We start from the raw sequence: 25594 nt of genomic DNA, 5'->3' as shown, positions 1-25594 counted from the left end.
TATTTACTTATTCTAATATCGCAATGTAGATCGTCATAAATTAATGTTAACTCGAATTATTCCTGATTTCCAAACTTTAACACGAAAGTCCGTTGAAATCGCGGCGACTGAACGGCAGAATGCGAGACACGAGCGTTGATCAGGTGGATCTTTGTTTTTTGCCGATGGCGGTCTGTAGGTTTGGCCCCGTGCCCTTCCACGGACTTCACCTGCGGGGATGGCTCTTGCGTACTGAAGAGCTTGGTCTGTGACGGAGTCGACGACTGCCCCAGGGCAGAAGACGAGCTTTATTGCGGTACATAACCATGTATACCTTTCACGCTACTTGGTATCGAAAGAGAAAAAAAAAGAGAGAAAGCAAACGAAAAAGAGGAGGGATATGCATGCATGGATGACTTGCCGGCGTAATATCAATCAATGTTATTTTGACGTTTAATGCAACTCGAGCTTTAAAAAAAAAAGTTTTGGAAGTGAAACATAATATTTTTGTTGCGTTTTATCGGTATCGTTACACGAACAATAACAAGTGGCGCGATGGAATTTTAACTACAAACGCGCAGAAATTGATTTCGAATAATTGGTGCGAATTATTTATTCGCACTGTTATGGTATTCGACTCGATAGGCGGTTTGAATAAAATGTTCCGTGAAACATCGTTGAAATGTAACGAATAATCAATTTTATTAATAATGGTAGTTCTGTTAATGTATATATAGAGTTATTTTAAATGATGAATTCTTAATGATGATAAGTGCCTTGAGAGACTTCAAAATATCTGATTATTCCGTAATTACACTATATCGAGATCGATTTAATATTAATTATTTATTGACGATTAAAAAGATGCTCTTATTCGACAGCGAGAATATGAAAGTTGTGATTCGCCCCTAATTCTTTCTCTCTTTTCCCATGTTATTTTTTTTTTCGAAACCTTGCTTAGCTTGCACCCGACACGACGCTTTGGACCAACCGCTTAATGATTTTACCTTGTTGGATCTAATCACGGATTTGTTGCGCGTTGGTTAGACGCTAATTACAGAGCTTAAATTCGATTCCAGCGCTAACGTGACCAGAGCCAACAATTTTAATCGCAGATTTCGAACATTCGAGCGGTAAACATGTTCCAATAATACATTATTCTTTTTATGCGCATATAAAATTTCTAAATAAAAATATATTATTATCGTACGTTTTATTTTAGCAAGTATATTATTTGTAATTTAATTGGAAATAAAAGTAATGGAATAAATGCTAAAGAAAAACTTGTGGGCGAAATCTGCGTTTAAAGTTTCAGCACATACATTGATACTATTCATATAGTTGTGTAAATAACTTTATCACTATTCTTAGCGCATTCCCAACTACCCCTCCGGATTTCTTCCGTAATAAAAATATAATTAAATTAAACAATGCCAAATATTTTGAATATAATTTATATACAACAAACGTAACTTTTTAATACAGTATCGTACGATTAATTTATGAAGTAACAATCAATATTATTACAGGATAATTGAATTATTACAATACATACATACAACAATATACAATACATACGTTAAATGTAACAGTTTAATTTAATATTTTAACGTATAAAGTTTAATTCGCTCAATTGATTTTTTGTTTATACTTGAACCGCGTTCTCTACCGAAATTCGCTGCGAAAACGCGCAAGTGTTACGCATCGAATATGCATGGAAACCGCGATTCTTTCCGCGAAGTTTGACTCTAAATACCGGAATCGTCCGTCGGCTGACAAACGACCTCATAATAGCGAACCATTATACACATTTACGGGGAGTTAATAATCGTGTATCCTCCCGCAAAACTATAGTCGATCGCGGAGGCAGGCTACGCTTATCGTCACGACACATTTTTCGCACACTGCACGCGACCTCGTAATTCGCATTAACCAATAGGCGGGTTATTTTTCACGAGCGTTTTATCGACATAGAAGACGGCATAGAACTCGTGCTCTATAAACGGACTGAAAAATAATTTCCAATTCTCCCTCATCCATCCCGTAAGTAGTAATAACCGCTAAATGACACACACACTCTCTCTCTCTCTCTTTCTTGTCTACCCCAGAAGCAGCTTTTTCGCTTTTCGTGATGTGACAACAGACGCTATCAATTAAGTATAAAGGAAAGCTCGACCGAGTCGCGCGTCGTCGAAGCTTCGTTCCGCTCCGAGAGTACGCGTGTGCGGCGCGCTTTCCGCTTCCGATATATATATATATATAGTATATGTATACGTATACACAGAGTGATTGTATATATACATATATATGTGTAAAAATGTGTGTGTTCTTTGCGCATATGTCCGCTGAACAAAACAAAATACAGAGCGGGAATGCACGCCTAACCAGTTCAAATGCGCCACCGGGAACAAGTGCATCGAGGACATCTACAGATGCGACGGCCATCCGGATTGTCCAGATTATAGCGACGAGGACTGCGCTCCGTCCGCTAACGACACTACACACACCACTTCGCCTACCACCAGTACGCTCCTTTTTCAGTGTGTCCATCGCTTCGTTCATACATTCATTAGTACATATACGTGCAACCTCGTCTGGTGTGTTCCGCTGCTGCCACTTCGATTCGTGTTCCACCTCTTTCGGTGTCTCTTATAATTGAAATTTTCGATTGTCTCGTGTCGCGTCGAAAATTTTGTAAAAGCAACGAAACGGTGAGTTTAATTTTTGTCGGGATATAAAAAGCATTAAAATCGATATGTCTAAAAGAAGAAAAAGTTGATTGTAGCCACCGATTATGGCAGTTTTCTATTCATAAACCAAGTATTTAAACGTTCTCCTCCCATAAACGCGATTGGCTTCAGCCGTTTATACATGCCCGTATTCCGTGCAGCCTTACTCGTAGCCGCGAGAGAAGTTAAAGAGTAAAAATGGGGGAGATTTGAAAGATATCGGTCGGGCTTCGGGCGGCGGTGTGCTGCAAGTTAGTTGGCCGCCTTCTTCGCTCCGAGGTCCGTAATGTTTGGTTTCAGTCGAATCCTCTTAAGGAACTCTTATTTACGCGGGACAAGTGGATCTACCTGCTCGGCCGGCGGGCACACACTCGACGACGGTTGTATTTCATTGTGCATTTCTCACGATCAATCGTTACGACCGTGGTCGAGAAAGCGATTCCTCGCCTTGTTGCTTACTCCAAAGACCCCCATTGTAACATGCTCGTTCTACCGGACCGGGAGAATTTATACCTACGAGACGCGACTGCTAAACTTTATCGCGGCAACTTATTGAAGATGTAGAAGTATTTCTCTTCTTTTTTTTCTCCCCTCTTTTTTTCCCCTCTGCTTTTTTTCCTTCTCCCGGTTCTTCAACAAACCGAGTTCTCGACAACGGCTCTATTTTATGGTACCATCCGAGCGCGGAAGGGTCGAGGGCATACGCCGGAAACGTATTACCCCGCGAATCCCCGCGAATATACGGAAGATTCACGGGATGATCGTACGACGCGGTACTCTCGCCCGTCCGCGCCGCGAATCGCCGCGTTATAAGGTAGCCTGCAGATATATATATACGCCATACGTATATGCGCATTGATATACGAGTAGCTGCATTGCGCACGAAACACCTGTATGCCTGGGTTACATACGCAGATAACGGTGCTTGACGAGGAATGCTCCTAATCGTGCCCACGAGTGTTTCTTCATCTGCGAGCTTTAGTGTACTACCGGCCGACAGCTTGCTAGTATCGTCGAAAGGGCAGTAGAAGGCCAAGGGTAAGAAAAATTTGGGGGTCTCGATCGGGGCATTCCTACACGGGGGATGCCGTTCACGTTTGCGTGATTCTGCTTGCGGATTGGTATCCTCCTCCTTTAATTTTTCCTCGTTGCATCATCACTCTCAGTTGCATTATGATTGCATTTGTATGGTAGAAAGTAAGTGCATTACGTGCTCGCCGCGAGTGCTAGCTTCAAATTTTATTTCCGGTTGTATGGCTGCCTCCCCTCTCTTTGCCGCGAATCTCCCTCGAATGTGCCCGTTGTGTGTATGTACGCTCAGACCCGTTCAATCCACGCTGGACACCCGAACGCAGGAGGGAATGCGATCCGAGGAAGGAGATGCGCTGCGATGACGGTGGTTGCGTTCTCCTGCGACGTAAATGCGACAATATCTTCGACTGCCTTGACGGCAGCGACGAGCGAGGCTGTGGTAAGGGCTTCACCATCCGTTCTCACAATCCATCCTCTTCCTTTCCGCATACTCGTATTAACGATGACAAATGTTTCCTGATTTACACTCTCCGCGTATTCGTATTAACGATGACGAACGGCTCCTGATGCTACAAGTCTCAGAAAACTCCTCTCTTTTTGGTATATTCGAAAATTCTTATATAAAACATCTAACTTCATTTTAATAACTTTTTTTATAATGACTCGATAATATAACCTTTCGATAAATGATTTGAATAAATTTTATTCTTTTTCATTAATAAAAGAACGTTCCGTTTAATAATTATTTTTTATGTCAGCAAATATAAAAAATATATATATTGAGAAATACATAAGATAAATTTAACTAATTGTAAGTATTTTTCGCATAGCAATTTTAGCAATATATTCTTATTAAATGCAACGTTTAAAAATCGGTACTTATGTATCGATAATGTTTGCCATCAATTCAATTCTAAAGTTTATTACGAATAGTTTAATATTTTCACAAATATTGAGTGGTATTATTCAAATTAATTATGTACTTATAATCGACACAACAAAGACTTATAAATTGTTGCATATTTTAATAATTTCACGTCAAAGACTTATATATTTTTAAAGTTTCTAATAATTTTTTTCGTATTATTAATTTTAAATATTTTAAATATTTTTTCAATTTTTTAAAAATTATTTTAAATTAAAATTTTTTTGCTTCCCTCCCTCTCTGACCGCCAAAAATTTTGTCTATTTTATACAATGGCATGTGCTTAAGTGACAAGCAATAATTACAATAACATTTGGTGACACTGTTGATGATTCCTTACTATTCCCCAAACCCCAATGCTTTTTGCAAAAGCTTTCGACATGTCTGTGTCATAAAGGGGTGTGCACACCTGCCGAATGGAAGTGCGCCAGTGGCGAATGCTTGCCAGAAAACCAAAGGTGCGATGGGATAATGCAGTGCAGCGACGGATCCGATGAGGATCGATGTGGTAATTATATGATAGCTTTCGCCCGGCAAAATCGTTCACAAAAATGGCCTTCTCACTGTTCTTGCTCGTTGGTCAGTTGCACGCTGTAAAATTTTTACAAATTTACAGATCTCCGCTTACAAGAAGAATACTGCAAGTCCCCATTTATTCACAACTTGTTGAAATCTTCGAATGATTATACTTCGATTTGAATGATTTTTACTTAATCAGATGTTAATCAGACATTAATATGCAGCATGCTGGGAAATCCAAATTTGCATTTATCTAATGATGTAATGATTTCCTTCTTTATTAATGCCTTCGCAGTAATGGAACGATTACTTCATAACTTTATTACTTTTTTTCTAATTTGTGTATGCATTAACTGTTTCCGTTCGTTATGCAATAATTGCATTGTTCTAATCACCCATTCTAATCACGAGTCTTGATTCCTTCGAACCAGGAACAAAATTAAATGTGTTTGTCATTGGTATCGTCAAATTCTCACAATCCTACATTGAAACGGACTATGTAACGTCCTTCGTGTGGAATGACTCTTTATCGCATTTGACATCGCATTCTTTCTTTGCGAAGGGAGTCTCGCATGTGTTTGCATGATCAGCGTAATGTCGCACGTTGCATTTTGTCTACGTTGTAAGTGTTGGCGCACGTGTCTCTCCGGGCATATAACTGGTATGAAAATTCGGAAGCGCATGAAAAAAAAAAAAGCTCCCGTAAGTAGATCATGATATTAATTGGACGTAAGAAGAGTGAATGTCCCGATGGGTTCACATGAGGATTGATCGTTCTACTGTATACTTTGCCTTAGAAACTTATTAGAGCAGAGTGTGGCTGGTATACTCAGCAAAGTACAGTAATATACGACTAACAAGGGTGGCAAGCAGCGTCTATTGCGTATGTTGTGAAACGCGTAGTAATTCACGCGAGCATCCCCCACGTTTGCTTAACACTTAAGTAATCGTACAGACTTTATTGTAGAGACTGTTTATCATTATTCATTATTTATTTTATGAATAGCGAAAGAAATCTTCGAAGGAGCAAATTAATTTAAACAATATTTAATGATGACAATTAAGAGGTATACAATCTTTAATTTTCCACGCGAGGTTTTCCTCTGAAGAAAGGATATCTGAATAATTGTATATTGTAAAGTCAATATTTGTTAAAATATAAGTGTTTTCCTTCTTGTGCGTCAAGTAAAAGAAAAGAAGAAACTTTTCATGTACGCCGCCACGATTACTCAAGTGTTAATAATAAATAAATTATTATCACGTGCGGTGGCACAGCACACATGTCACTCTAGTCTTATACTCATTATTCGATTATCTTGAGCACATACGGGGATCCCGCGGTGGTAAGGCCATTTTTTTCTCTCTCCCTCCCCACGCCCTTCCCCCGTATGGGTAGCATGCACGATAATACTCGACATGGAACTTGGTAATTATTGTAGTAACCGAATGTCCGGCTGGGTGGTTTCGATGCAACGATGGATTGTGCCTCGACATTAAGAGACGTTGCGATGGCCGGCCGCATTGCTTGGACGGCTCCGACGAGATCAATTGTCCTCGTAACAGTGACGTTTAATTTAGCTTTATTTCACATTGCCGAGGACGATATAGACCTAAGCCGCACACGCCTGATGAATCGACTTAACACAGTAGTGTTCCGGCGGGCACTGCTATTTTGCCTCCATTCGAATGACATTAGCAGTATCTTGAATAGTATTGCATTACAAGTTAGAGCAAATTACTCATCGTAAAATTCTCCGTTTTTTTCTTTTTTTTTTTTTTTTTAGTCACCGGATACTTGCATTTTGTAACTTAGGTCTGTGTCCTTCTTAGCGCATTATTTATGTCGATTCTGCACGCACGAAGAAAGCTTACCGTTAATTTGAAAATTAGTCAATGAAATTTACGATTAGCACAATTTGTAGTTGTAGTTGAAACATACCAATCAAAATTCACGATAATTTTTCTCCGTGCGCCGTTTATTCTGTTTCCTTCTCCATAACATCACTTTCCTCTCTTTCTCTCTCTCTCTCTCTTTCTCTTTTGTTCTCTGAATTATTTTCTATCAGCATTTTTATGAATCATAATATTTCTTGCGATATGGTATTCTTGTTATGGGCATATGATACTTATTCTTAGCGAATTAACAGTGAATGAATGCAACCAATTGCTAATTCATTTGCTCGTGAATCAGTTTTTGCGTGACCTCATCGTGTGTTACTAAAAAAAAGGTGCTCTATGATGTGTGTGTCAGTGTTTGAAGACTTGGAATAGATGCAGGATCAAATACCGCAATCTTGCCTTTCGTTTCGCGGCGCTCGATCTTACCTTTGTTCCAAATCTTTCGTTTTCATTTTTCTTTATCCTCATCAATACGTTCAACTCTTTTATCGAAATTGCTCCCGCGTGCTTTATCGCGGGACGACTATCGAAAGACACCGAAAGTCTCCGAAGGGGTTGTTGCGTGCTTCATCTCTCGTCGTTTCGCTCGTGCGAGACGCGGCGAGGGACGCAGCATGCGAGATCCATTCGAGTCAATGTTTAATCGCTGGCGCTCGGCCGATTTTCCGAGTAAGACAGTGTCGTACACGAGCGACTTCTCCGAAGTCTTACGCAGGACGTCGATCGTGCGGTGACATTTATAAACTGTCAGTTACGGCGCGGGGGCTGCAGCTGCGAGCAATCGCAGCGATTGCAACGGGCGCGACAACGGCGACTTCTCGCGCACACGTCGGTGTTCAAGTCGTCGGCAATTAAGAGACCGTGTAACTAATACGGGCGCACGCACGTGTACACACGTACGCGGAAGCTGTTAATCTCATTTCGTCGCCCTGTATCGACCGTTCGAGCACGTTTTAACCGGACGTTGACTGGCCATTAACTCCGAATACCGACGTTGTCGCGGCACCACTTGCCGTAGTCACCCCCCGGAACAACCCTGTCAAAGATGGATGAATCGAAATCAATCCGAATTCATTCCCGCGAAACTCGACTACGCCGACCGCCGAACTCGGGGATTGCTTTCCAGGGGTTTCAATGTATTCCTGGTTCTCTTTTACTTTACCGTCGCGCTGACTTCGTGATGTAATTAAAGTGTAGATAATTAGATACGTAGATAATTAGCTTCAATCCTTACATTCATGTAATAAGGAAGTTATTTTGTAAATTTTTAATTTGCGCTTTGATACACCGAGAAAAATATTTTGTTGTAACGACAAAACATTTGGTTAAAATGCATCGAACAAAATCGTAAAATAATTAATTAGAAACAAATATTTTTGTATTTACATATATTTTCGCAACCAAATTTTTTGTTATAAAATAAAATATTTGATTGCTGTTTAAAAAATGCATCAACTGAGCACTTTTGCTGAAGGAGTTAAATATTTTTTTTCCAGCGTAAAATATGAGTAACTAGAATAGAATAGAAACAGAAGACAGAAACACGTGAATTTTAACAAATATAAAAACTCGCGCTTTTCACAGTTTGGAGATTTCTCGAAATGAATTCCCAAATCAACAGCTTTCGATTCATCTCTTCTCATATGTGATCAACGATTTCTCTTTCTATGTTTTAGCATTATATACGTATCTTGTTACATTTTAGCGTCGAGACACAATGAGATATGGGAGACGGCATAATAATTAAAATAAGAAATTACGAATTTCGAATCGTTATCATTATTATAATCTTACCGACTCCTACACTTCACTGTGTCTCGGTCCTCATAGCTGTTTGTGCCTTGATCTTGAATATTGGATAACGTACTTGCGTACATAACATACATCTTGATTACGCGCTCTGACTTCTTGACATGCATTTTGTATCGATTATGGATGGGATCGAACTAACTCTATACCTTCTTTACTTCTCTCTATCTTTCTACTTGTCTATCTGTACGTCTATTTTCTATCTTACTATCCGTCCTATTTTCAGCACAGGTTGCCTGATCTTTGAATTGCGCATCTACTTGTATATATACATATCTACATAGATATATATATCAGTGTATACAAATTGCATATGTATATATACGTTTTCTCTGATACCCTTTTACCTCCGGTTATTTACGTCTCTCCGCAATTTTCCACGCCGCGCGCTGACGCGTGCACAAACCGCGCTCCGCTGTTGCGTACAGCGCGTAAAAGCTCGCGACTGACGTAACGCGAACTTTTGTAAATGTCACGTTTTGCGCGATGGTCCTCTCTCCCACGTTTGAGAAACTAAGTTTAACCTGTTTATTAATATATTTAAAAAAAAAAAAGGAAGGGGAGCCGCACGTTTCAACGGTGAAAAGGTTTCAAGCGAAACCGGTTTAATATAAAACGAAGCGACATTTATACGCGGGCTTATTATTACAAATTTCTCAGATTATGATACGGTTTAGCGAAATGGCATACAGCCGGCGAAATTACAGAGCGGAATATCGGAAAACCGCGATCTCGCAGCAATTTTTCCTTCCCGGTCGGTGGTTTTTCGCTTAGTCAATCGTAATGAATGCGTGCACGCGGCAACGCGCCGCCGTCTCCGTGTGTATGTGTATTTCTCGAGATAATACGACACGCGCGGCAATGTGCACACGATACCTATTTGACGAGGCGCATTTTTATCGCCCCATCGCCGGAGAAAGTACACCTCTCCCGCGGGACTCTGCCGATCGATAATTATCGAAGGCACTTGGTCAGCCTCGCGCATCTAATTTCTTCTCGTGCGAGGGTGAGGGTTGTGTGCTGCATACACACACGCGCACACATCGGAGTCGCGTTCGCAATTTTTTTCCGGCTGACTCATACTCAGGGTATTCTTCGCGACCTCGCTTGATGACCCGGCGAGGATAGTTTCGCTAAGACGCGAGAGAAACGTTTGTCATTAGACGGACCGTGCACATTGTCGCTTCGTACCGTACAAAGGACTCCTCCTCGTATCGCGTTTGCGTCCCCTCCCGCCCTTACTTGCCATTCAACGGAGTTGATTGGTTTTTGCAGAATGCCCCGACGGTCAACTACCCTGCGACAATGGCGTCTGTATCAATAAGAACTTCTTCTGCGACCACAATATGGACTGCCATGACGCTAGTGACGAACGAAATTGCCGTAAGGATATCTTTAGATAATTGCATTTTTCTTCTCCGAAAAAAGTTGTTACACATTCCATGTACATTCAAATATTACACAAAGCATCCTACTGCTTCGTTACATGGCATATTTTTTCAGCAAGATGCGCTGACGCATTTTGTAACTTGAAGCGTTGACCATAGTTTTCATTAGCCCTAAAATGGTAATGTACGCAAATTTTACGTATAACCCTTACCTTCATACCCTTATATTTTATTCCTTTCATCTACTCTCGCCCATCCAAGTTTCCGCTATTTCTGAGCGCTAAGCCGTTGCTCGGCAGGAAGTCTCAGCGGTGTTAAAGATAATAATTAAGTCATATCCGTCTATATGATTCTTGATTGTAAATAAACATTTTGTCAAACTTCTTGTTGAAACTGTGAAATGTATGAAAATTTTATGTTACGTTTATTAAGAGTGGTCTATTTCCTCGGACGTAAAATTTACGTGTCAATACCAATTCCACGGGGTTCAATTCCAGATATTCTTTTCTATCCGTTCAGCGAATTTCCATTCCGGAAGCGTATAGCTTCAACGTAAACCGCGTGTCACTTCATTTTTCAGCGGACAGCGGAGAGACCGGCCAAAACGAAGAATGCCAGCCCGACAGCTTCACCTGCAACGACGGCAGCTGCATACCCCAAGCCGCGGTGTGCGACGGACGTGCGGATTGCCCGCACGACGAGGACGAGCTTAACTGTCGTCAAGGTAAGTCGAACCTCCTCGGAATCAGTCGCTCGTACGACATCCGTGCGTTATTCTCACCGTGAAGAGCTGCGATTTATTTAGGTCCGGGGGAATGATCCTTATTGATATTCAGAAGATGGAATATTCTCCCCCCGGTTGTGGTTAATTCTGACTTATTCGATATTTACGATTTAGCCTTCGGAACGTATTCGTAGCCAGGACTTAAAATGACGTTAGGAGCACGATTCGAGGGCGCAACATTATTTCTCAACTTACGTCACTGCCCATACTGTGTTGAGTGAATTTTTTTTACGAGATTTAAAATTTTTAAGTAACAATATAAAAATGTAGATCGACATATAAAAACCCAACTGAACTAATTAAAGATGGGTCATAGTTGAATCTCTTTGCGCTGATATTTCTCTCTCTTATGTGATTTTATATACTTTTTCAAACTGCGCGCCGAATAAGATTTCAGACACTTGAAATACAATTATAAATTGAACAAGAATAATAATTGATACGATATTAAATTGATAATCAGTTTAATATTACTATACGTGTTCAACTTATAATTGTGTTTCAAGACCAAAAATTTATTTGACGTTTACTTTCATGAAAAAAAAATATAAAGTTACAAAAGAATGTCAACACGAAAATCCAGCTAAGACCGAATAAAGCCCGTTCTTAACTTAAAATTTAGTCCTACTTTGATTGCGCAATGAGCAAGTTATTATAGAAGAATAGCTAGTAAGCTTCTTAAGCCGCCAATAGCCTTGCCTCTCAAAGTCGTCAGTGCAAATAAATCTTACTTTTAAGATTGAGTCCGAGGGGAAGGCGACACTTGAGATATGAATATGAAGGCGACACAAGACGGACAACCGCGTGCTTGTCTCAGAGTAGTATTTTATTACATTCCGGACTCGCGCCTTAAGTCCTGATTATGCGTACGGTCCACGGCAAGAGGCGGAGGCTTTTTTTCCCCCCTCCCCGAAAATGATTTTTCGGGCGTACGGCGTACATATCGGTTGCGTCGCCGATAACAATCACACATGAAACGTTTACCCGCCCGCGAGAAACACCGCAGCTCAGATTGAGTTACTTCTAGGTGTAGACGCCTCGGATAGTGCCTCCTCGGGGGGGCGTTCAGAGACGCCGGGGGTGGTAGCCGGTGCGAATCCGGTGGATAACGAGGCTTACAGCCCAGACACAGATGCAAATGCTGATGTGCCGCCGACAAATCTGAGCACGCCGAGGAGTTGTGCTCCGGATGATTTTGTTTGCGCCGACGGCACTTGCATTCCCGAAACCCACCACTGCGACCATTTCTACGATTGCCGCGACTTTACCGACGAACAGTACTGCTTCGGTTAGATTATTTGTAGATCTCGAAAATCTGGTGACACCCTTACATACGTATACTCACACACACTCCGCGTCAAAGTCTCATTCCGCGCTTCCATTCTCCCCCCGTTCAGTGTTTAAATTTTGCGACTGTGAAAATGAAATCGCGTTCGTACGTCGATATCTCGAATATCTCGATATCTCGACGAATATTTCTCCGCGAATTTGCGAATTTACGTTGACGATAATGACGTTAAAAAAAAATTTACATGAAAAGATAATTCTTTTGATTTTATCCCTTTTAATTATTTACTATTTACGGTATTTTTTAATATTATTCCACTAATAGAGACCTAATTTAAGTGATTTATTGATTTTTATTTAGTCTTTCCTTTTCATTTACTTCTTATTTAGACTTCTGTGGTATTGCTCTGTTTTATCTTTTTAAAAATTATATTCTCTTTGGAAATCCTATCCTGTACTTTTAAATAACGTCAAAATTATTATCTGCGGGATATATTGTGAAATATCATCGAAAGCACCAGATTCTCTTAGATCTATGTTCTTTTCTGCCAATCTGTGTTAGCAGCTGAATAGAAGATGTGTAGGTTGTTCCAGTAGAGACTTGATTATATTTCTGAAATTTATAATCGCAGTCTTATTCTATATTACCCGGCGCATCTTTATATAAATAATAGTGCATCTCTGCCTGACGTAAAATTTAGATCGTTTATTTTTCTCGTAGGTAGAACATTTAGCATAAATATCCTATTTGGCATTGGCATGCATAACACGAGGAAAGTACATTTTTTATCTATATATTTTTAAACTTTGGAAGAAAAAAATATTTTAAGAGATTTGATATTTTCTCTCAATATTATTTAATGACATCTGGACTATCTTTTCTTGATCAAAAGGTGACAAAAATCTCACATTAAGTCAAGAGATCGCGAATGTCTTTCCTCCTGAATTTATATTGAAGTTATATTGAATGACGAATTATATATAAGTGTTCGTAGATAACAATCAGTGCACACAGTATGAAGAAAATACGTGAAGATACGTTGCGTCAGTTCGATAATTCTGTGCTGTATGAACTGATTTCCGATATGGTCTAGATTCTAGACCAAAGCTGTCTAAATTAGTGAACGGAATGTCAGCGAAAGAAAAGGGCGAGACGTATGAAAGAGAACGCCCGGTCAGACAGCTCTGTTCTAGATTACGTTTAACAGTCTTTTCTAGGTAATGAAATCTTTATCTTCATCGTAATTATATTTTCGACGTTAGATCATTGTGTTTAGATTGTAATAACGGACATATGATGGCTCCATGGCTGACATTTTACATTGTATCTGTGTCTCATCTATATCGTTTCTTTGACGGTTCCAACAACTCACGGTTGTCACGTTTAACGTATAACGCGAACTCTTATTTTAGGATGCACGCGGGATGAGTTCCAGTGCGCCAATGGAGACTGCATCCGCGCCGATCAAAGGTGCAACGGATACATCGAGTGCGCCGACGGTTCTGATGAGGAGGAATGCGGTAATTAGCAATATTCACGCGCCAATCAAAAAATAACTAATAAGTAATAAATAAAAAGGGAGTAAATAGTAAATAATAATAGTAAATAACAAAAAAAGGAAAATGTACAGAAACCCGGTTACAGATTAATATAAGTTGACATAATTTCGGAGTAATTTATAAATAACGAAGTTCGCCACTTATTTATAGTTTACTAAATTTCTCCAATTTATTTTCTAAATTCTAGTCGTAGATAAATTTAATTGAAAATCTATCTCTTAAATCTTTACTTATTAGAGCCTCCAGTGCCATCGTCATCAGGTCAATGTGCTACGGATCAATATATGTGCATTTCGGATAGAAGGTGCGTCCCATTATCCTCCATCTGTAACGGAATTCCCGAATGCCGAGATGGATCTGATGAACATAACTGCGGTAAGTCGATCATTTATATTTAATAATAACAGCCCTTGCGAACAAATCGCAAGGACAAAGATAAGGCTGAAGATGAGATTGATCAGAATCACAAATTTTACTTCGAACTTTCGTATTGTATTTAAACAAGAATTAATAATTGACGACGAGCCTTACTCGCCTCGGTCAAGATAGTCTAAGCAACTCTGCGAAAACGCAGCATAATGACACGCATTTAACGACGAAACTAAAGCTCGCGAAGCGGTATGTTCGTACGAGGAGTGGAGGTGCAAGAGTGGCGATTGTATACCACAACATCAACGTTGCGATCGCCGAATCGATTGCCCATACGACGACAGCGACGAGTTGGACTGTCACTATAGGGCAATGCAAAGAAATCACAGTAGGTGCAGCGCGCACGAATGGACGTGCAATGACGGTCATTGCATCCCGCTGCATCAGCGGTGCGACAAACGGCTCGACTGTCCTAGAGACATGTCCGATGAAATGGATTGCAGTTATGATAATTGTGAGTCTCCCCTGTAGTTAGTCCGCCCGCGCGAAGCGCAGACCGCCTTCGCGAAAGGGGACCGCACGGCTGGCCGATAACACGCCATGTGCTAATCAATAATACCTTGTAAATATCCATGACATCGTAACATAATATCTGCTGTAACGTAATACTGTAATGTTTTATATAACACTAAAAGGTATTTATTATCCCCGTTTGCAGCGGATAGTATCCGAGCAAATGAGTCTGTATTGTATTTCCATCATTTAAATTACAATTTTGCCTTTACCCGATAATATACACACTTTTAATCTGAAAATAACAAACATCTATTTTATGATAAATATAATATGAGGGATACAGTGAGCTCTCTCAATTTTTCTGACGGTAGAATAGAACGTAGCAGTAGATAGATATCATACTATGTGTATTATATTTTTTAAAAACAATTAATAACTGGACTAAAATATAGAATTGTATTTCCTCGTAGTAGACGAAAAATAATGAAAGGTGCCGGGTAGAAATCTCGAATTAACAAAATTGATATAACGTTGATTCTGTACATACATTTATTAATCATTAATCATTATTTTTGTTAATGTTTTTACGGTGACTATTTTTAATACGAACTTTTTCTTCGCTCGTACGTAGATGCCGGAACATCTGACCTTAGGCTGAAGACGTATCCCAGTGAGCAAGTGATTAAAGAAAGTAAGTATTATCATTTTTTATTAAGTCATGTACGGATTTGATGATATGTTGTATATGCATTTGTTGCAACTTCAGTTTTTGTATATATTGTAGTTATCATCTAACTAAAATATCTCAATAATCGAAAATCTTAATTGTTTATATATTTAAAAAATTAACACAATTATTAGACAATAATAATAAGAAGCAACAAGTGCCGCGTTGCCGACAAATTAGAGTATCCTAAAAGAAAGTTAATTAATGACTATGTTTGTTATTTTTTTCTTGCCTTGGCCAGACCCGGCGAAGCAAGGTAAGACTTAAAAAAAAAATATAAGCTGTGCAAATCACTGTGGGCTAAAATAATCTTCATGAATCATTAGATATGCAGAATTGGAAATACATATTTCAATTATGATATACAAGTGTCTGTATATACATACGTATATATGTATTCTCTGCTTTTCATGAATTTCTGTTGCAAACGCTTCTTTAAGCAATAGAATGATTTTAAAAACTTCTCAAAAATTGTCTAATTATTAAATATAATATCCAACATTTTTTATTTGCAAATGTACACATATTGCAATTATATTTATAAAAATTATGTTTATTTTTGCAAAAAAATGAAAATTTTACAATTGAATTAATAATCGAGAATTTTATTAATATCGTTTGAAGCCATGCATGTAAATGATAATAATGCATGATAGCTAATCTCATTGAAAACTTGAATTTTGCATACTTTGGGTTACAAAATTATTTACGAAATCTTTCGCTACCGGTGCCTAATCCTGATCGTCATACATACATTTAATTTACAATAATTCTTTTGACACTAATTTTTTCGAATTTCGAATTTTGATTCAACTATGCCTTGCATAGAATGTTTTCTACTTTGTATAAGCAGCATATAATCGCGTAACGTAATTAAGAAGAATTGAAGTGTCGCACGAAATGTTGAACTAACACGTCGTCGGTGTCATCTTAATTTAAGAAACGGGGAAATCCGCTTGCTTACTGATCACTGACGGGACGATCGTGTGACGTACCGTCGGGCATAATGATCCGTAAGGGTGCAATCTCTCGAGACTCAAGCGGAATTTATATCATGCAAAACCGTTCCGATCAGGTCGCGAGGTCGTATTCCAATGCCGTGACGAGGGTCTTCTACGTGCCAGAGTACGTTGGATTCGCGGCAATGGCCTTCCACTGCCGCCCGGCAGCCGAGACATCAACGGTCGCCTGGAGATACCCAACATCCAACTCGACCACGCCGGAACTTACATCTGCGAAGCCGTGGGTTATCCACCGTCCACCCCGGGCCGTCAAGTGAACGTCGTCCTTACTGTTGAGAAGTGTATGGTTCTTTTATCTTGCCTCTCTGATTCGCAAAATATACAGCTGCTGACAAATATAAAATTTACTTTAATGAAGATTTACAATATTAAATTAATTATCACGCAGTTGAGCAGCCGACTACCCGACCTCCGCAAGTGTGCCAATACGATCAGGCTACCTGCAGCAATGGCGATTGCATTCCTAAATCGTTTGTGTGCGACGGTAAATTCGACTGCACCGATGGATCTGACGAGATGCGATGCAGTAAGTATGATAGATATCTGCGAAAAGCTAGGGTATACCCTGGCGTATCCATACTTTATAGGCGAGAGTTTTACGCCGAGCGTTTTCGCGCATCGCGCGTTTCGACAGGTCCGCACGGATGCGAGCCGAACGAGTTCCGCTGCAATAATAAGCAGTGCGTCAGCAAGTTGTGGCGTTGCGACGGCGACAAGGACTGCGCGGACAACAGCGACGAGGAGAACTGCGCGCCGTCTCCCCCGGGATCACCGTGCCGTTACAACGAGTTCGCCTGTAGCAGCAATAAACAGTGTATCCCGAAGAGCTACCACTGCGACATGGAGCGCGACTGCTTGGACGGCAGCGACGAAGTTGGATGCTGTTAGTATCGAGATATAGAAATTTCATGAGCGTAAAGCATCAATATTTCGTTGCTGATTTTTGTTCGTGATCGGATAAATCAAACGATGGATAGTACTTATAACACCTTTCACGAAACAATCGATGTTCCAAAGTAATCGATTATTCTACTACGTGTTAAGAAGCGACGTATATTTTATACTTTAATATATATTATTAATATATTTTCATGTTAAGTTTTGAAAGTCAAATTTAAAACATATCTCTTTTAAACGTAAAGATAAAATTAATATTATCTATTTCGATTTGCAGCAAATCGCTGAATATAATTTTTCTGTTAATTTAAATATTCTTTACCTATATAAACTGTGCGCGCCGAAAATTTTGTCAATGACACAGTTACTTATAGCTAGATACTCGGAAGCATCTTTAAGATTTTCTCTTCCTAGCCACTCTCTCCCCCTCAAATTGTAAATAATTTATTGCGAAAAATAATCTCATAAAAATAGCCAGCATTCGAACCTGGGGAAACATTTATCGGTCGAATAGTTAGTTTACTATTATCGTGTATATCTTTTATTTTAAGAAAATTTTCTAATCTACTTTAATCTGTTATAATCTGTAATCTCACTAATAATTCAATGAAATATCATGTTTATTTATTGTGACTATTATTACATTTTTTAGCTCCTGTTTACATCATGAAACCTCCACCGCCGATGGTCGTCCTTGTACCGGGCGACATGTTGGTCCTCACCTGCACGGCGATCGGTGTTCCGATACCGGAAATCAATTGGCGTCTCAATTGGGGACATATCCCCGCGAAGTGCACAACCGTGTCCACCAATGGAACAGGCACGCTAACGTGTCCAGACATACAGCCGGAGGACCAGGGTGCGTATTCGTGCGAGGCATTGAACGTCGGAGGCTTCGTCTTCGCCGTGCCGGATGCCATCGTTGTCGTAAAGGAACGCGGCAACATCTGCCCACGGGGCAAGTTCAATTCCGAGGCTAAGGTAGCCGAGGAGTGTATCTCGTGCTTCTGTTTTGGCGTCGCCACCGAATGCCGCAGTGCTGATCTCTTCACTTATCAAATCCCGCCGCCGTTCGACCGTCATAAAATCATATCAGTCGAGACCACTCCGACGATTAGAATTCACGGCGACGTTAGTAATCAGATATCCCAAATCCGACCGCTTGGCCGGGACGGAGTTCAGCTGTTGGAATCCTTCAGCAACGAACTCGACGTCTATAACGTTCCCTATTTCCCACTGCCCGAGAACTATCACGGTAGTCAATTAAAGTCCTACGGTGGCTACCTGAAATACTCGATCCGTCACAGCGGTAATGGCACGCCGAATCACGCACCTTCTATCATTCTCAGTGGCAACAATTACATTTTGGTGCACAAAGGTGAAGAGCCAACGCCTGATTATGAAAATGAGAGATCTGTCAGATTCTTCTATGGCGATTGGTACAAGCAGCAAGGAAGAAGCGAGGTCCTGGCCTCCAGGGAGGAGATTATGATGACACTAGCGAATGTTGACAACATTCTTATAAAGTAGGCATTAAACTCGAGATCTTATCATTGAAGGTTGCTAGAACAATTTTCAATATGCCATCCTGGCCAACGCCAGATAGTTATGACAATATGCTTTTGATATATTTTAGAGTGAAATACGACGACTCACCACAACTAGATGTTCGTCTCACCAACATTGTTATGGACACCGCTGACACACGAAATACCGGTCTAGGGTCCGCATCTTTTGTCGAAGAATGTCAATGTCCTACCGGTACACACTTCTTCAACAATTAATTAAATATTTGAATAGCAAAATTTCGTCTTACTTTATCTTCATTGTCTTCAAGGATACACTGGTCTATCTTGCGAACATTGCGCACCTGGTTACCTGAGACGCGAAAGCGGACCATGGCTTGGCCAATGTTATAGGGATGAACCACCGTGCCCTCCGGGATACTATGGCGATCCCTCAAGGAACATCCCTTGCCAAATCTGTCCTTGCCCGCTTACCAACCCGTCAAACCAGTAAGACACAAATAAATTAAATTTACATTACTGATATTTTAATTTAAGACACTTTCGTAATTTATCATATTATAAATAGATTCGCCCGCACATGCCATCTTGGTTCTGACGGTCAACCCACGTGTGACTGTCCTCCTGGTTATGTTGGACGCAGGTGTGAACGGTGTGCCGATGGCTACCAAGGGAATCCTCTTATTCCTGGAGATATGTGCGTTCCACTTCAACAATGTGATCCAAACGGAAGCCTTAGTCCTAACGCTGATCATACTGGAAAATGTCATTGCAAGGTATAGCGTGTTGATAATAATAACACCGTTGAAATTTATACACAATTTTAGACAAAGTTTCTTAGATATTGCATATTTTTTTCAACCAAGTAATCTAGTTTTGAAAGAAAGATTATTTTCTATAAATAAATCTCTTCGTCAAAAAATTTATGCGAAATTACACAATTTTCTGAACACTGCATAACGATTTTTACTGTTGTTTTTGCATCCATCTTTCATGGATTCTTTTTAACTTTTAAAATGTAAGTATGTTATTCTTTTATTCAATTCTGTACATATATATATGTATATGTGTAGATCGATGTTTATGATAAAAATAAGTACTACTTCGCGATCGAAAAGCGTCGTCTGTTATGTAACGTTTCCTTTTTTAGCAATATGCGACGGGTCTCACTTGCAACCAATGTAAGGCGAATACCTATAGTCTGGCCTCAACAAATCAATTTGGATGCATATCTTGTTTCTGCATGGGCATTACCAACAGATGCGTTTCCTCTAACTGGTACAGAAACGAGGTACGACAAAGATATCGCATCTGATTCTATGTTTGTTTACCAAACAGATAATTGCAACAAAACTTTTATATCACAAGAAATTAAGTTTGCATAACTTTTATAAAAATATAAATTATTAATTAAAATAAAAATTTTTAATTAATATTATTTACACATCACAGATTCGCGTGTCGTTTACCAACTCGATTCGAGGCTTCTCCCTGATTGAATCCAAGAGCACTGACACATCAGAAATTGTTGAGGGAATTCATTTAAACACCATCAGCCGGGAAATAATCTACAGTGACTTTCCCAATCGCGGTAACAATGATGTCTACTACTGGCAATTGCCCAGTATTTTCTTAGGAGATCAAATAACATCTTACGGCGGCAATCTCAAGTATACCGTCAGATACGTGCCTTCTCCAGGCGGTCAAAGTTCAAGGAACAACGCCGCGGACGTCGAACTCATCAGTGTGAGTGCACATTCGCAAGTTTTAATCCGCGTATTTGACGATGGAGATATAACAGAGTGACTTAAAATGCATACAGGCCAACGACATTAACTTGCTCTACTATTCTCGCGAGTCTCCCGAGCCTAACTCCCAGCAATCGTTCACCGTACCGTTGCTCGAGCAATATTGGCAACGTAATGACGGAACTCAAGCGGACAGAGAGCATCTACTAATGGCCCTAGCGGATGTACGAGCCATCAGAATTAAAGCCACTTATACTACACATACAGACGAAGCTGCGTAAGTACTTTATATATTTCTGATATTACAAAATCTCTCATTTTTAATGACGATTAATAAACAAAAAACTATTATCTTATAAGTTCTTTAAAGAAATATAAACATATTTCTAAATAGATATCGGAGAATTTTTGATGTCTTAATAAGAAAGTTGCGAATTTACTCAATATGCAATTTAAAACATAACTATATAAAAATAAATTAAAATAAAACTAAAAGAAGAAAGAGAAAAGGAGAATTCAAAAGAAATTTCAAGATTTTAGATGTTGCAACGATTTATCAAGCGATATTATATTTTAGTCTCTCTTTCGTGTCTTTGGACACCGCCGAGAAGTACAACACAGGTAAAGATCGCGCGGTTGAAGTTGAAGAGTGTACTTGCCCTGCCGGCTACAGAGGACTTTCATGCGAGGATTGCGACGTTGGTTACACTCGAGCCATTGAAGGTCTCTACTTAGGTATTTGTGAGCCGTGCAACTGCAATAATCACTCAAGTCAGTGTGATCCTGAAACTGGCACCTGTGAGGTAAAGAAAAAATTTTAATGGAGCGATAACGTTACATTTTAATATAAATTTGAATATAAATAAATTTTATTTAATAATAATTTAAATAGTTTCAATTAAATGCATTTTTCCAAAGTGTAGTTTTATTTTTTTTGTATTGAATTATAAAATATAAAAACTTAATTAAAAATAATTAAAATTTTATTAAAATATATATGCTTTAGTAAGTATTCAAATTTGATATGAAAATTTGACATCTTTCATCGACAGAATTGCGCTCATCACACCACTGGTGAGTACTGCGAACTGTGCGAATCAGGATATGAAGGAGACGCTACCCGAGGCACGTCGAATGATTGTATATACGGAAGACCGACGAAACCCGAGCCATGCAGATGTAACGAGGCTGGCTCACGCAGCACTTATTGCGTTGATGGCCGATGTGAGTGTAAAAGAAATGTCGAGGGCCCAGAATGTAATCGATGCCGTCCGTCGACATACGGATTACGCGCTGAGAACATTGATGGATGCATCGAATGTTACTGTAGCGGGGTAACTGATCAATGTCACGAGAGCACATTGTATGTACAGCAAATACCGATGTGGGTATATGACTCACATCACGGCTTCACTCTCACGGACTCGTAAGTACATGCATTTTTCCAACAAGCCGTTTTTTTTAATTTAATTTAAATATATATATAAAAAATTATACAGGGTCTCAAAACATGTGGATCAACGCTCGTAAAAAGGTAGAAGGATCGAGATGAACATAAAAGTCCAATATTGTCTTGGGTTAGGTTCACCAATAATCGAGATATTAACGTATGGAATCTGCAAATAATCTAATTAATTTTTATCGTAATTGTGAATAGTAAATTAATAAAAGCTTATCATACATTCACGATAGATTTTTTCTTCCATGTTATGGTTCGAGCGGATCGAACTCTTTCCTCGGCGCGCTCTCATTCGCATAATTTGAAAAATTAATACCTCGATTATTGGTGGACCTAATCCAAGATCTAACCCAAGCAATATTGGATGTTTTTTATGTTTATCTCAATCCCTTCTACCTTTTTACGAGCGTTGACCCATGTTTTGAGACACCCTGTATATACAATTAAATCTAAAATAAAATAAAAATTTTATTATTTTTTCCCTTGTTTTTTCTAACAAATAAAGCTTTTTTTTATAAGTAACAGATAAAGTAAAAAATATGGATTGATTAATTTAATGCTCTTATATAGGACTAGACGCGACATAATTGATGATGGTTTCGAGTTAAATGTGGCAATGAATGAAATTGGCTACCGCTATCCGGACAACAGAAACCGCAGATTGTTCTGGTCGCTGCCGAGTGTTTTCACTGGTAACAAAGTGAAGAGTTACGGCGGGAACTTGACTCTGACGCAGCATATTACGGCGTATCCTGGCGCTCAGAGTTATAAGGATCAAGACATTCTGCTGATTGGCAATGGCATCACATTGTTCTGGACCAATCCGGTGGAATTGCAACCCGAGATTCCTTTGGTATGTAGAATAGAATCAGTCTAAAATTATATTTCATAATATTATATTTTATATATTTTTTTATAATTTTATGAGAAATTGAATAATTAAATTCCTAAACTCAAATATTGTTTATTAATACACTTGCAAAATATTTTTTGACCACATAATTCTTCTAATAAAATTTCTTTGTCTTTTTTAATTAAAACTTATTATTTAATTTATTATTTATTATTTATCTTATTTTTTTTAAATCTAAATAAAAATGTAAACAAAAATTTAAATATTTTGCGATTATAAAGGCGACATATGTAAATCTTTCACAGACTTACTCCGTCCCATTGAACGAACACGAATGGAGACGACTGACCACCGAAGGGCCGCGCAGCGCTTCCAGGACGGATCTTATGATCGTGCTGTCCAATCTGGAGGCTATCCTAGTCCGCGCATCCCATAGCGAGCGAATGACCGCAACGTATATCAGCGATATCAGTATGGACACGGCTGTGGAGAATGTGATCGGAAACCGACGAGCGATTCAGGTCGAGGGTTGTCGTTGTCCTATCGGTTACACGGGCACCTCTTGCGAAACCTGTGCTCGCGGTTATTATAGAGACACCAGCGATCGAACCGTCAGTTATCTAGGCGCATGCAATCCCTGTCCATGCAACAAGAACGAGGAGAGCTGCGAGATCAGCAGATCCGGTCATATCAAGTGCCACTGTTTGCCAGGTTTCACGGGGCAGTATTGTCAAGAAGGTAAGCAATAGTGTTTATTTATACTTAAAACATCATGTGCAGAATAATAGTGTATTTTCAGTTATTTTTATTTTTAAAAAATTGTGAAGATAATTTGAAACAGGAGTAAGTGACAAATTGGACCAAATGATATTTATGTTGAATATATATTGTTGAATATATATATTGTACTTAAATCACTTTTATTGATAAAAGTAACATTCAGGAGGTCAAGTGAACTAATTTACTATGTTCAAGTATTTTTTTATGAGCGTGACAGCAAGATTTTTTTTAAATTACATTATATATAAAAAAAAATCTTTTTTAAACTCGTCCAAAAAGTAATAACGATACGTTGGTCAGGTGAGCTTATGGTAAGCCTAATGCCCATGAATGCCGAAGTCAAACCATACTCTACGACCCAATTTACGTGCAACTATGACTATCCAGACACGTTTTACATCTATTTTAAATTGTCACCGCTTGATGGATTTCCCTTAACTGCGAAAATCGACAAAATCGTCGGCCCAATAATGAAGACAAAAAATGGAGCTATCCGCACTTCGTTCATCCACATGGAAAATACCCCTTGCAACGTGGAGTGTCACATTGTGAATGGCGACAAAGAACTGATCAAGATTATGACGTCAATTACGCCAGGTTTGACGGACTATATAGCGAGAGCTTTCGCATTTTGTCCGTCCATCGGTGATTCATGGCAAGGGAAAGTGCTCGGATCGTCATTTTGCAACTATGTGTTGTCACTAGGTTATCATAGATTATCATTGTAGATTGTCACCAAAACTGGTGAAGGCACTTTCCATGGGTTACAGTCCTTATCATGGTTTCGTAATATTTTGCAGGATTAGTATTTACGAAAGAGCTTGGGTTTTCTCTGGTACATAGTATTCAATATCACGGATATCCTGTTGAGTAAAATATATGTATCGTAGAAATTAATACAAATGTTTCATTCTTCGAAATAACCGTCATTGTAATGTCTCGTCAAAATGTGATGGTGGTTGCATTCCTGTGTTACGGACAAATGTCGCTTTCTCATTTTAGTGTTTCTGCAGAATTGCAAGATTTAGTAACATCCATTTTGTCTCTATTGTTATTTGTCATATCGTTTCATAGTCGTGCTAAGACTGCAATTTTACGATTGTACAAGAAAAATATCGCGTTTGTTTACAAATTAATTTTTCTTTTATTTTCTTCACAGTTGGAGAACCAACGACTACTACGTCTGGCCCAATACTTCCACCAAGGATTACAATTTACATACAGGAACCGGAATTCCAGATTGTTCACACTGGAAATACCATTCGATATCATTGCACAGCTAGATCTAAAGATAGCGTAAGTTCTTTATCGTCTTTTATTTTGTAAAATCTTATGAGTGTAATTGTGATCTTTTTTTATGATTGAAAATAGGACTCGGTGCATATTAGGTGGGAGAAAGAAGGTGGTCAATTACCATCTGACAGAAGCGTGGATGACGCGAATGGACTGTTGGTCATTAGAGATGTGAAGGTGTCTGATAGCGGCATATACGTTTGTCAAGTTAGCGATGGAATAAACATTGGATATAAGAAAGTTACGCTTACTGTTGGAGGTACAAACACAACATTGATTAATTTTAAAATCTCTCATATTCTATGCCGTTATAAGTTTTGAGAAACAAATTAGAGTAAAGAATAGGTCACTAAATGTCAACGTTACATATTATCTAAATCTTACACTTTGTATTATTGAATGCAGCGTTTCCAAAACACTTGTTGGAGATACCAGGTACAAATTATAACCGTGTCACATTGTTCGCGAAACGGATTGTAACTTTATACGTCTT

At 39.1% G+C, this 25594-nt stretch overlaps 1 protein-coding gene across 4 annotated transcripts in view; it reads left to right on the top strand.

The window, feature by feature from the left end:
- Positions 1-25594, top strand: part of LOC105837702 (basement membrane-specific heparan sulfate proteoglycan core protein) — a 162126-nt gene that overhangs the window by 121403 nt on the left and 15129 nt on the right. Inside the window, exons 15-45 of one of the 4 annotated variants that reach the window (XM_036292342.1) lie at positions 179-295; positions 2345-2503; positions 4030-4179; positions 5063-5173; positions 6624-6740; positions 10168-10275; positions 10861-11004; positions 12092-12352; positions 13765-13872; positions 14149-14286; positions 14519-14794; positions 15428-15487; positions 15765-15779; positions 16599-16826; positions 16934-17071; positions 17180-17428; positions 18095-18968; positions 19079-19203; positions 19280-19457; positions 19537-19744; positions 20119-20259; positions 20421-20714; positions 20791-20993; positions 21294-21519; positions 21769-22142; positions 22746-23028; positions 23334-23766; positions 24109-24405; positions 24968-25104; positions 25180-25360; positions 25507-25536. In XM_036292342.1, the coding sequence (XP_036148235.1) occupies positions 179-295; positions 2345-2503; positions 4030-4179; positions 5063-5173; positions 6624-6740; positions 10168-10275; positions 10861-11004; positions 12092-12352; positions 13765-13872; positions 14149-14286; positions 14519-14794; positions 15428-15487; positions 15765-15779; positions 16599-16826; positions 16934-17071; positions 17180-17428; positions 18095-18968; positions 19079-19203; positions 19280-19457; positions 19537-19744; positions 20119-20259; positions 20421-20714; positions 20791-20993; positions 21294-21519; positions 21769-22142; positions 22746-23028; positions 23334-23766; positions 24109-24405; positions 24968-25104; positions 25180-25360; positions 25507-25536 (6363 nt within the window). Of the gene's footprint in view, positions 1-178; positions 296-2344; positions 2504-4029; positions 4180-5062; positions 5174-6623; positions 6747-10167; positions 10276-10860; positions 11005-12091; positions 12353-13764; positions 13873-14148; positions 14287-14518; positions 14795-15427; positions 15488-15764; positions 15780-16598; positions 16827-16933; positions 17072-17179; positions 17429-18094; positions 18969-19078; positions 19204-19279; positions 19458-19536; positions 19745-20118; positions 20260-20420; positions 20715-20790; positions 20994-21293; positions 21520-21768; positions 22143-22745; positions 23029-23333; positions 23767-24108; positions 24406-24967; positions 25105-25179; positions 25361-25506; positions 25537-25594 lie in introns of all 4 variants that reach the window. The other 3 variants (XM_036292343.1, XM_036292344.1, XM_036292345.1) reach the window with 3 other exon arrangements.

Source organism: Monomorium pharaonis, chromosome 9, assembly GCF_013373865.1.
Source record: "Monomorium pharaonis isolate MP-MQ-018 chromosome 9, ASM1337386v2, whole genome shotgun sequence".
Taxonomy (NCBI): domain Eukaryota; kingdom Metazoa; phylum Arthropoda; class Insecta; order Hymenoptera; family Formicidae; genus Monomorium; species Monomorium pharaonis.
Note: the sequence above shows the minus strand (reverse complement) of the source record. Positions and strands in the feature narration are given on the sequence as shown.